Source organism: Balaenoptera acutorostrata, chromosome 3 (assembly GCF_949987535.1).
Source record: "Balaenoptera acutorostrata chromosome 3, mBalAcu1.1, whole genome shotgun sequence".
NCBI lineage: Eukaryota > Metazoa > Chordata > Mammalia > Artiodactyla > Balaenopteridae > Balaenoptera > Balaenoptera acutorostrata.
In genome coordinates, this window is record NC_080066.1 from 40,042,146 (window position 1) to 40,054,517 (window position 12,372).

General features: G+C 48.8%; 1 protein-coding gene across 5 annotated transcripts in view; it reads left to right on the top strand.

The window, feature by feature from the left end:
* NTRK3 (neurotrophic receptor tyrosine kinase 3) overlaps window positions 1–12,372 on the top strand; it is a 378,761-nt gene that overhangs the window by 70,550 nt on the left and 295,839 nt on the right. For all 5 annotated transcript variants that reach the window (XM_057544725.1, XM_057544727.1, XM_057544726.1 and 2 more), the window contains 2 exons: window positions 5,195–5,269; window positions 5,785–5,856. In XM_057544725.1, the coding sequence (XP_057400708.1) occupies window positions 5,195–5,269; window positions 5,785–5,856 (147 nt within the window). The remainder of the gene's footprint in view (window positions 1–5,194; window positions 5,270–5,784; window positions 5,857–12,372) is intronic.

Consider the following 12,372-nt stretch of genomic DNA (forward strand, 5'->3'; position numbering starts at 1 on the left):
CAGAAGTTTTGCCTTTAATTTTAGTTGTCTGGAAAATTTGGTTATGAAGAACAGCTCATTAATAGCAGTGAGGAATCACAGTGAAAATAACAGCCATCTGACAGCAAGGGAGGAGAGAGAAAAGCTTGGGAAAACGAGGAAATACTGGGCCTGCCGCATCTAAAGGAAGGAAGGATGTTCCCTTGTCCCACCAACCAGTCCTTGTCTTGCTGATTACCCAGGTGAGGAGGAAAGTTCTGCCAGGTGAAGGGTGCCTTGCCCCTCTCATGGGCCTCCCCAACAAACTTAGTCCCCTGGTGTTGGATGGACTTGGACGTCTCAGTGTTCTAGGGATTTCTGTGTTTAGGATTTAAATATTGGAGGTATAAGCAACTCTTAAACGTATCCACATGGCATGTTTTTAATTAAAATAGGGACCACAGTCTGTACCATCTAATTTTTATATGCTTGGAGATTGCCAATTCATTACCATATTGGCCCAAGCCAAACAGAAGGAGGAAGAAGCAATGGTACAAAAGCACAATTGGATTTAATCTAGCACAGAGGATTTTTACATTCTCTGTGAAAGTATTAATTGAGACTTCATTTGTGTCCTAGCTTATTTCCACAGGGGTCCGAAGCAACTGTGGATTGGGTTTATCTGCTCCAGGAATGGTTGCTGGGTGAGCCATTGGGAGTGGCTCCTTTCCTCCCAAGTCCACCTGGAAGCAGCATGTCCTTTGACCATGGGGCCCCCAAGATCTCACTGAAGTTTGCTGAGCTGTAGCCCTCGGGAGCTCAGTGTTGTCGTGAATTAAGCCTCACTTCCTCCCTCTCTCTGGAACAGTGTTGCATATCGGCTCCTGGCAGAGAGTCATGATTCTGTGGTGTCAGGGAAGGGCAGTGGCGAGAGGGCAGGGACAGGGCATTGCGTTGACTCTCTGGATGGCACATTTCATATTTCCATGCGATGACGAGGCCTTAGAAATGCAGAAGGATAACTTTCAGTGGAGGGACAAGGCACTAGGCAGTGCATTCCAGCCAGAGCTTGGTGAAAAGAGACCATTATTGCTTCTAGAATGTGTAACCTGGCTTGGGCCAAGGTCCGGTGGGCCAAACACCCCTCATTTCCTCTCAAGTAATGCCCTTGTCACGGGAGTGTCCTGAGAACCATGGCTTTTGATTTTCTTCTCTTACCTGGACCCTGTGACCTAGAGGCAAGCTTTTTGGTGTTGGCCTGGGGCCTTTTGGTGTTTGCTGCAAAACAATCATTTTCAAAATTATGTCTGAAGCCATGAAACTTTTTCTTCAATGGAATCTTAGGTAGAAGGCTTGTATAATAAAGCAGGGTTTCCCAACCTCGATGCTGTGGACATTTGGGGCCGATAATTCTTTGTTGTGGGCATGCCACCCTGCGCATTATTGAAATGTTTAGGAGCATTCCTGTGGATGCCGGCGTCACTCCCTGTCCCCAAGTTGTGACCACCAAAAATGTTTCCAGACATTGCCAAATGTCCCCTGGGGGGCAAAATCGCCTCCAGTTGGGAACCATTGTATTCAAGGGACTAAAGTGGAGGTAATTAAAGTAGGGATGGGAGCCTGGAGTCACTGAGAACAAGGCTTCAGGTCTCTGTGGGGCATCTACCGGCACACACTGCCTGAGCAGACAGACGCAGGATCTGGCGGTCCCGCTGACCCACGTTCCTGGCATCGCTCTAAGTTCTCGTCACCCCACAGCTGCAGCAGGCTTGTGAGATGCCTCTGCTCGGGCAGGCTGGTGCAGCCTGTGGTCCTGGAACAGGGTGACCAGTGACTGCCCCGCACAGGGCTCAAGGGCCTAACCTTCCTTCAAAAACATGACCATTCTTGATTGTTTTTCAAATGACAAAATCAATGCTCCATGAGAACAACCTGGACGACCCAGAAAAGCACACAAAAAGAAGTCACGTGTAATTGTACTAGGCGGAGGGAACCACTGTTCACCACAATCCAAACCAAAGCAGACTGCTCTCATACTTTATCTATTTATTATATGTTTAGAGCCTGCCTTTTAAACTTAAAACTCATGGCCTCCCTATTAGCACAAAGCAGCCAGCAGAGTTACCATAACTGACCCCCCGGGCTGGTACCAAGTGGTGAGTCATCGAGAAAACTTGGCAGGCGCCCTGCCCACGTCAACTGCAAATGTCAGGCTGCACCTTCGCCGCCCTACTCTTCCTTGGGAACCCGCTCTGCACTGCCGTCTGTGCATCCTCTGAAGCTGTTTATAATTTCTGCTTGAACAGTTTTCCTGGAGGTCATGAATGACAGGTTTACTGTCCCTCCACCCTTCTGCCCCCGGAGTTTTAAATCAATGATTGCTGAGAGGTGACAACTTCCAGCAGAACCAGCTTGCCCTTTTTAGCTTGAAAACTGAGAAAAGATTGCTCAGCCTCTACAAAACCCAGGTTTAAAAACAATCATCACAGGCACTACCTGAAGACTTACTGTGAGTCCCAGCTGCCGAAGGGCTTTTTAACATAGCCTTTCAATCTTCATGTCCTTCTTATGATGAAGGTTTTCATTGATACTATCCCCATTTGACAGATGACGAAACTGAGGCACAGACAGGTGAAGTAACCTGGACAGGGTCACATAGTATCCTGGCAGCCTGGCGCTACGCAGGGGTCAGCAACCTTTTTCTGTAAAAGGCCAGAAAGTCAATATTTTAGGGGAGTCTCTGCAGCTCCATCTCACCTCCATCTTTGTGGGGAAAAGTGGTCACAGACAAGAGTAAAAGAGTAGATATGAATATGGACATTTATATTTCATATACTTTTCACATGTCACAAAATAGTATTCTACTTTTGATTTTTTAAAAAATGTAAAAACGATTCTTCTTTCTCAGGCTGTACAGAAATGAGTGGTGGGTTGGAATTTGTAGTTTGCTGACCCGGCTCTGGAGCCCCAACTCCTAACCACACTGTTGCACCGTTGCTGTAAAAGTGCTATTCCCCAATGTAGGAAAACTCAGACCCAAAAGAGGACGCAGGGGCCATATGCTATTGACCAGGGAGTCCTTTACACCAAGGACTTCAGCCATTGTCCTGCCATGTCTCGGTGTGTGCCTATGCAGGGGAAGGGTCATTTGTGGGCATAAGAACAGGAGGGCTGAGAGGGGTAAAGTATTAGAATGCAATAATGACTGACAACTCAGCCATAATAAAAACACATTTCTGGAATTCTAATGTGGGCTCGGAAAAATGATTTCATTTATTTAAACAACTTGATTGACAGCTGCTCGTTGGAAGTAGATTCTTGTCTGAAGCTGGGCTCCCATGAATGAATGGCCGCCTGCAGAAACACTGCAATCTACTTGGTGGTTTACCTGGACCGAGGGCCCAGTGAATGCTCTGGGTGGGAGTGGGGCTGGCCCAGGTCCTTCTACCACTTCTGGCCTTCCTTTTCATCTGACATGGAGCCAGGGTCCCTGCCCTGGCGAGACCAGACCAAGCGAACTGTCCTGGGGCCATGAGGCTTCCAGGGAGAAGGCTTTGGAGTTGGAATTCAGTACTGGCCTGGCCACCTGGTCCATGTCCCCAGCAGATGCCAGTGTGTCTGGCTGCTTAGCAGGGGCTCCGAGAGAATGTGGTACAAAAAGGGCTCTTGGCATACCTTGTCACTGCGCGACTCTGAAATGCTTCCAGAGGCCCTGGCCACCACCTCCCTGTGGCCTTCCTGGCTCCGGCTCCACTTGATGGCAGATGACAGAGCCACGGGTGGGGTGGGGCTAGGGCGGAGACGTCTGGGGAAGGTGGCTGGCACTTTTCTGTGCCTTGGGTAGCTCTGTCCCAGGGTGAGCTGTCACTTCTTTTCCCTCCTTGCACAGAGCAGGCTTAGACTTCGGGGGCACTGACAGGAGAGTCAGATCCCGGGAGGGCAGCTTGGGCAGCGGGAAGTCTTTTCCCGTGGCCCCTTGAAGCTCCTTGGGGTAGCGGGTGTGTATGAATGGTCTTCGCTCAGACAGCTCTAGAGCTGGAAAGGACCTTGGTAATCAACGGTCTGATGGTTCTCCACCTTGACACCAAAAGCAGTAACGGAGGATGTTTGTCCCTGGTGTTTTGTCAATATAAAACAAACAAATAAATGAACAAACAAAGGAAATCAAATCCATACCCATGATAAGCCCTTCCATGCTAACAGTACTTTCAAGAATTCATTTGCTTTGGGCTGGAATTTATCCACTGGGTGAGTCAGCGCTGGTTTATGCCTGTTGATAAAAAGCTCTGGTTAACAATGATTTATATCTTGGATTAATAAATCTGAGAAGATGAATTAATTATTACTTAATAAATGTGTGTGCTTTTTCGACACATGTTTAGGGAGCTAAACATCAAGTCTCTTGGGAGAAAGTTCTAAAAGGAGATCTTTGTGAAGAGATGGGGGAGAAACTGCTGATCTGGTGCAACCCTCTCTCTTTACAAATGAGGACACCAGAGGCCCAGAGAGCTGAAAGCTCATGTTCAAAGCCACGGCTGCTTAAGTCACAGAGATGAAGCTGGAATCAGGCTCCTCGACTGCCAGCCTCATGTTCTTTCCATGACACCCAGGCCTGTGGTCGCCCCTCCTTTGTGGAGTTGATTCTGCCATATCAAGCTATTGATGTTCTTGAACTTCAGATGGATTGGGCCGTGGTCACCAAAGGGGGTCATCAGTGTCTGGCCCCTGGGGGACCCTGAGGAGGTGTGTATTCCTTCTGGGCTTTTCCACCCCCAAGCCATGTTCACCAGCAAGCCCCCCTACACACCCCCTTTATTTAAACCACATCATCTGTATTGTCTTTATGGGCAGGAACTTAAGAAAACAAGCCTGTCCTTTAAACAATCCTATAAATAAAAAAGAATGAAAGAGAATGGAAGGAAACTAAGTCAGGAAGACCCACAGGGAGATTGGATCTCAAGAATTTAAAGAGTAGTTTTTCTGGAGCTGAGGGGGGAACGTTAAATGCTGTCCATGAGTTTGGCGCTTGGGATCCCACAGGGAGCCCATCAGCCAGGTGGCACGTGTGACACCACAGTGGGGAAGAAACCGGCTCAGAGATAATTGGCGACTTGGTGGAAATCCTGGCTCATGGGTGGCTGCTCCAGGATTCGAACCCGGATCTCTGGCACTAAAGCCAGTGCCTTTCCTGTGGCCCCTCTGCTGACCTGAACCCTGCCTTTCCTCTCCCCTGCAGACACATAGAGAACTGGCGCGGTCTGCACACGCTCAACGCCGTGGACATGGAGCTCTACACTGGCCTCCAGAAACTGTGAGTGCACCAGCTCCTGGGGTGTGGGGGGAGTGGGATGGGCTAGGGCTCAGCCCGTAGTTTGGGTTTCAAAGCAGGACCTGAACCCAGGTCTCCTGGGCTAGTGTTCCTTTCTCAGCCCTGTGCTTGGCTGATGGTCCCCGTGGAGCAGGAAATTTGCAGTCACCTCCTGCTTTGGATTCAGTGCAAGTGGCTGTGGGAGATTTGAGGTGGGGGAAGGGAAGAGGCACAAAGCGGGCTGCGGCGCAGTAGTCACTGGACCAGATTCTTACCCACTTGCCAGGACAGGCACATCCCTCACCCTGACCCAGGTCCCAGTGGGGTGTGAGCCCAGATGCCTCCCACTGGACCCCCTCAGTTGGATCACCCAGTGACGACTGATGATGAAGAGATGCGTTCAGTTCACCCGGCGGCTGCCGTCCAGTCTTGGCCTCACTGGCTGTCAGCCTCGGCCCAGAGCAGAGATGTTTCTCTGCTCCATAAGCTCTGCTGAACATCTTTTTCTCTCTCTCCAGGACCATCAAGAGCTCAGGACTTCGGAGCATCCAGCCCAGAGCCTTTGCCAAAAATCCCCACTTGCGCTATATGTAAGTAGAGCTGGGTCCCGGGCCTCAGAGAGTGGGTGGGTGGGTGGGGTCATAGGGCGGGGGGAGAGAGTCCTGGGCTGTGAAGCCCAAGGCCCGAGATCTGGACCCGGCTTTGCCACTCTGTGTCCTGGGGCAAGTCCCTTCACTTCTCTGGACCTGAGATTTTGCCTCTTCAAACAAGGGGTTTGGATTTGATGATCTCTAAGGTTCCTGTTGGATGGAAGAGCCTAGGACCAAGGCTTAGCGGGAGTGTCTCTTCACTCCCAAGTTTGTTCACTTCTGTGATGAAATTTGCAATTGTATTGGAATGTAAATGAGAGGAAATTCCACATATAAGTGTAGTGTGTGATGTGAGTACTATACTTCTGAGACCATGTGTAGGTCCATAAGTGTGTGTGTGTGTGTGTGTGTGTGTGTGTGTGTGTGTGTGTGTGTGTGCTGGGGTGGTGGCGTGGGGTTTGGAAGGGGGAAAGCAGGGCCAGGCCAAGTGTCATGTCGAAATAGATTCTGGGTTCAGTGCAGAAGAGCTCTGAAAAGCAGACACCTGTATATAAGGTTACACAGCTTTGGGACAAGTTGGAGGTGACATGGCCCTGGTGGGATCCCCTCTGTCTGTGCCTCCCTCCTCTCACCTCTCCCCTCCCACCACTGCCATGTCTGATGGTGGAGGGGCCTCCTGACAGTCGGCTCTGTCTAGACCTGTAGGGGTGGAAGCACACGAGCTTGGTGCTTCCTGTCCAAGCCTAATTCTGGGCTGAAGACTCTGGGATTAGACGGGAGGACCACCATTTCCTGGGGAGAGGTGGGCTTGAAAAGAAGCCTAGGGCCAGCGATTAGGGGAAGTGCCAACACGCTGCACCTGTTGGGGGTCCTTGCTGTTCGGTCAAGCCTTCTTTTCGGATGGTGACCATTTTGGACATCTGCTGGGCATGTTCTCCAAGAACAGAGATTCCATAGGAACCAGGGGGATGGAGTCTACTGTATTTGGGGAGAAAATGGAGGAATGGTGTGCAGATGAATCTTTCCTTTGGCCACTTGAGAGTTGCAGTGGCCCAGGCACTTGGCACTTGAAGGGCATCCCGGCTGCATAGGAGTCTCACAGGAAGAGACACAGCATCCAAGGGAGGTGGAGGGGAGGTAGGGAAAGAGAAAAGTCGTGGAGAATTGTGGTGGGTGAGTTGTTTCTCTTCTGGGGGGTCCTGGCCTCACCCCCGGGCCTCTGTGTGTTTTCCCAAGCACGTAGTGAGTGCTTGGTAAATATTTTTTTAATCAGTTATGCCCACCTCTGCTTTGTGCTGAACTTTCTTTCCTTTCTCTGGACATAGCACACTGTATGGCCATTGCTCAGGGCCTGATGTAGTACCTGTGGGGGATCGAGGCCTCCCCTGCAGCTGTCTCATTTAGCCATTGCCCCCTTGCCCTAATTGAGCCTCTGTGGTGGGATTCTCCTGATGTGTGTTCTTTGCAGCTGGGGGCATAGCTGGGACCAGAGGAGGGCCTTGGACCGTATGTTCCAGGTGTTTATTTTATTGGGGATTTGAGTTTCAATGTAAACTATCCCAGGGGAAGAAGCTTTTGACCTCTGAGAAGTCTCCTTTTCATACTAACTCATACAAGGGTCACAAAGCCAAATGCCCACGGCAGAGCAGGTGGGGAGAGTGGAGGCTGGGGACCACGTGTTCCCCCCGAGGGGCAGCCTGTAAGCAATTCCAGCTGACTGCTGCCATGAGGAGGCGGGGACTCGGGTTGCCAGATTTACTGCTTTTTTTTTTTTCAAGAAGAGCTGGAGGTCCAGTGAAACCTTTCAAGTTTTAAATACTGGCAACTAAAAATAAAACCTCTCAACTCATGGGCCAGGCAGAACTACTCTGTGGGCAGAATACGACATATGGAGTGCCAGTTTGTGGTCTAGGGTCATACTTTGGACAGAAGCTGCCAGCATAGGAGAGGCTCTGTCCCTTTTGACGACAGTGGCTCGGTGCTCAGAGTCTGCTAGGGCACTGTGTCACCCGAAGCTCGTAGGGCAACTGAGAGGGCTTCCGGACCCATCATGTTTCCGTGGGCCACAGAGGTGGGGGGAGATGCATCTTGGGTTAAAGGTGTCTCTGAAGTGGGTTGTACTAGAACCTGTCTTTGAATTACCCTTGAGATCCCAGAAGAGGGCTGTGACCCACCATCTCTTCTGAGATTATCTGGGTCTGCTGGCTGGTGGCAGTGACGGGCTGGTGGGGCTTTGCAAGATTCCCAAGACTTTGGGGGCAGGAAGGGTCTGGGTGGAATAGGTTCTGATGACACCAGTGAGCCTGCCCATGACCTTGGGCACTGTTTTCTCCTGGATACATTGGCCGGCTCTTGACAAAGTACTTGCTGTTGGCCACAAAGGGATCAAGAGTGAGAAAGATGGGTCACCATCAGTCCAGCCCCAGTTTGGGCCTGTCTGCATACTGGGGGCTAGCTGGATGCTCAGATCAAGGCGAGAGGGTCAGGGGTTCTGATAGGCATGGTGGGGCTGCTGGAGGAACCTGAGGATCGCAGAGAAGTGAGTTAAGAGGTCGAGGCATATGCACTGGCTTCATCAATGGGTTGGTTTATTAACTTTTCCCATTTACGAAGACACACCCCAAATCCTGACTGAGTGAATTTCCCAGCAGCTTCGGGACATTTTCTCCTGGCAGATGGGCCAGGTTTCTCTGCTCTCTCACAACATCTTCTATTTCTGTCCTCTACATGCATTTACAAGTCTTCAGGCCCCAGCTGAGCAATCACAAGATGATCACTTACTCCAGCACTAATTGCCGAGCCCTGGCTTGGCGGCTTTTGTTTTCCCCCGTCTTCTTCTTTTTTCTTTGGGTGATGGCTGAGAAGTCTTTTCTTCTCCCCTCTGTACCCAATAAGAAGCCGGAAGTGAGATCATTGCCTTCTGTACCAATGTCAAGTTATCCAAATTGTTCTGATTGGTTCAACTGTCTCCCACCTCTAAGCTGCTGTTGCATTAGTCAGTGTAATTCTTTCCTGTGCCAGAAAAGGAGCCAACGATGTGAAGGCCAGGTGGTCTGCCACAGAGAAGGCTGGAGATTAGGACTCTTCAAGGTTTACGAGTGACTGACTATCTCTTTTTGACCGCTTCTGTTTTCTCTGTCTTTTCTGGAGTGTGAAAAATGAAATACTGATTCCTACACATCAAGGGAAATACTTTTTGAGAGACTGGAATATTCTTGACCCTATATCCTTTCCCTGATCTTAAGGATTTCGGATTAAGGATTCTTTGTTTTTTATAATTAATTAATTAATTAATTTTTGGCTGTGTTGGGTCTTCATTGCTGTGTGCGGGCTTTCTCTGGTTGCAGCAAGTGGGGGCTAGTCTTCATTGTGGTGCGTGGGCTTCTCATTGCGGTGGCGGAGCAGGGGCTCTAGGCGCGCAGTCTTCAGTAGTTGTACTCATGGGCTCAGTAGTTGTGGCTCACGGGCTCTAGAGTGCAGGCTCAGTAGTTGTGGCGCACAGGCTTAGTTGCTCCGCGGCATGTGGGATCTTCCTGGACCAGGGCTCGAACCCGTGTCCCCTGCATTGGCAGGAGGATTCTTAACCACTGCGCCACCAGGGAAGTCCCAAGGATTCTTAAGGATAGGGGTTTTCCAAGTGGGTAATTAGATTGGCTATTGCTGATCTGTAAAACGGATGTAAAAATGGTGCCTGTTCTGGTGATGGGATGTGATAAAGATTAAATGACACGAGGCACATACAGCACTTAGCCCAGTGCCTGTAAATAATCAGAATTTAGAAATGGAAGCTGCTAATAGTGATGTAATTATTGTTATTACTGGTAGTGGTGATCGTGGAATCAAAGAGGAGAGATTAGGTGGCCTTGACAGGAATTCTGACCACTACTTTATTCTGGAAAAGCTGCATTCCTGTCCTGCATCTCTCTGGTGACTAGAATACTCTTATCTACAATCTCTCTGATGACTTTCTTCTTGAATACTGATGAATAAACCCTGATAGATTCTCTGTGGTCTCCATTTAGTCCCCCTTGCTCTAGACTGTATGTAGACCCCTTTTAGCCCTGGTAGTTTCAGAAAGGATCCACCCAGAGGCAATTGATGAGCTTACACTTTATTTCCATCTTGGGACCATACCCACTAACACTAGTGAACTTGGATCGTTGGCTGAATCTTCTACCCACCCGCCCCACCCCCTGCAGTTGACTCATCTCTTCCTTCCTGGGGTTTGTTTTCTCTGGGGTGTCTCACATAGAGACCAGATTGCCACAGTCTGGGGTCCCCATAAGTAGAGTCATGGCGACGTCTACCTGTGAACTGCACTCAAGTGATGGTACTTCCTTTCATCTGTAGAGCGCTTCATGGTTTCAAAGTACTTTCTTCTATGTTATCTCCTTTAATCCTCTTACCATCCTGGGTTGGGGAGTGCGGTAGGTAGCCTTTTTTATAGCCCAGAAGACAGGTCCAGAGAGGGTCTGATTTCTAAGTAGCAGAAATACAACTGCACCAAAGTCCTCTGATTCTCTTTCCAGGAATCTTTCTAATATAGCTCATGGGCCAGAAGGGACAATGTTTTTCACTGAAGCAATTAAACAATTTTCTTAACATTTTTACAGAATTGCATAAAAAATGGAGGTATCTGAGTAGAAGAGGGAAAAGCTAATACTGATTGAGAACTTTACTACATGCCAAGGACTGGGCCTGGTGCTTTGGCAAATATGATCTCACCCCTCAGGGTAACTGTAAGTTAGGGTTCCCCTATCCCCATTTCATAGATGAGAACACTGAGGCTCAGAAGTCATAACTGACTTCCCCCAAGGTCACATAGTAGTTAGTGGAACAGCCAGGATTTGGACTCTGATCCTTTTGACTCTGAAGTCCCTGGACTTTTCTACTTCCTAGGCATGTTTTGTTTCTCTGTCTAGTTTTCAGAGCAAGAATTCCTTATGGGGTGGGTGGAGGAGGGTCTTTAAAGTTTTATTAGAGAGCCGCTATTTCCCCTGGGGGATTTAGCACCATCCATCCTCAAAGAGCTCTGTTGAGAAAACTCTGTTTCATTTCTTTTCCTATTCAGGTCAAATCCTATAACAACAGCTACATTACGACCTGAATATCTTTGCTGTGAGAAATTTCTTAACGTTAGCCTGTGGCCCACTTATTTCCAAGAATATGTAATGTAAGATTCCAGCAAGCCAAGATAATTTATTTAATCCCTTAGAGTTGTTGTGGTGGGATTTTTCTTGTGTTCAGTTGCTTGATTTCTCTCCCTAAGTCGCACTAAGTTAACCCTCTTTGTTGTAAGCAAACATACACGAGGTCTTCAGCTGAGAGAGCCAGCCCAGAGCTTACCTGTGTGGGAGGCGAATGGGGTGGGGAGGGGAGAATGTCCAGATTTGGGCACAATTGTGTCAACTGTGTCATGTTCACAAGGAGAGAAAGTCAGCGACACTGGGCAGGTAGGAAAAGAGGAAGTGGCCAGAGTCCCTGCCCTTTCAGGACATGACTGAGTCGGCAACACATTTCTCCTGAGACCACTGGGGTGAACATGTGGTGAGACTGATTTATTACGCATTGTAAATTACTTGGTGTTCTCTCTCCTTGAAACAACCACCCCATCCTGGGTTCCAAGACAACGTGTAGATATTGTATCAGTAGACTTTTGCCTCTTCTTGCCCCTTACCTCTGCACTGATTTTTCTCCAAGTCCCAAAGGGGTTGTAACTGGCACACTTGTCCCGTGACCTTTTCTTCGCACGTGCCCTTCCTCCTCTGTCTTATGTGCAGCACTCAGCCATTGAACGCTGTGTAGCTAACAGTTAGGAGTGTGGGCTTCGGAGATGGAAAGGCCAGGGTTCAAATCCTAGATTTACAAGTCCATGTCCTACAGCTTCCATGAGCTTTGAAGGGAATATAATAGTTCCCACTTCATGGGATTGTTCTGAGCTTTAAATGAGATGATGCTCGAAAAGTGCTTAAGGCAGCGCTTTACGAAAGACTCACTATTTTTGCTGTTATTAATGACTTCGCCCCTGCTCATTGGTCTCTGATTTCACAGAATCATAGATAGTTAAAGGTGGAAGGGACTTTAGCGCTAAACCTGTAAATTTATATTCCTAGCCCTGTTCCCATCCTGGCCCTTTGGACTCATAAATCAAACTGCCTCCCTGGCATCTCTACTTGGGTGGCTAAGACACAAGGCAGACTTGACTTGGCCAAAACAGAATTCGTGGTTTCATTCCACATCCTCACTCCAAATCCTCAGTGTTTCGTGTTTCTCTAAGTGGTACCATCCACCAAATTGCTGAGGCCAAAACCTTAGGAGTCATTTTTTACTCTTCTCTTCCCTTTCCCTGCCTTCCTCCACCCTTCCACCATTCAATTCATCAAGTCCATATGATACTTTATATCCATCCACTTCCCTCTCCCTCCACTTAGGCTGTCTTGATCCAAGCCACCTGGCTCTATGATAATGGCCTCCTAACTGGTTTTATTGCCTCCGCTTTGTCCCCTACATTTCATT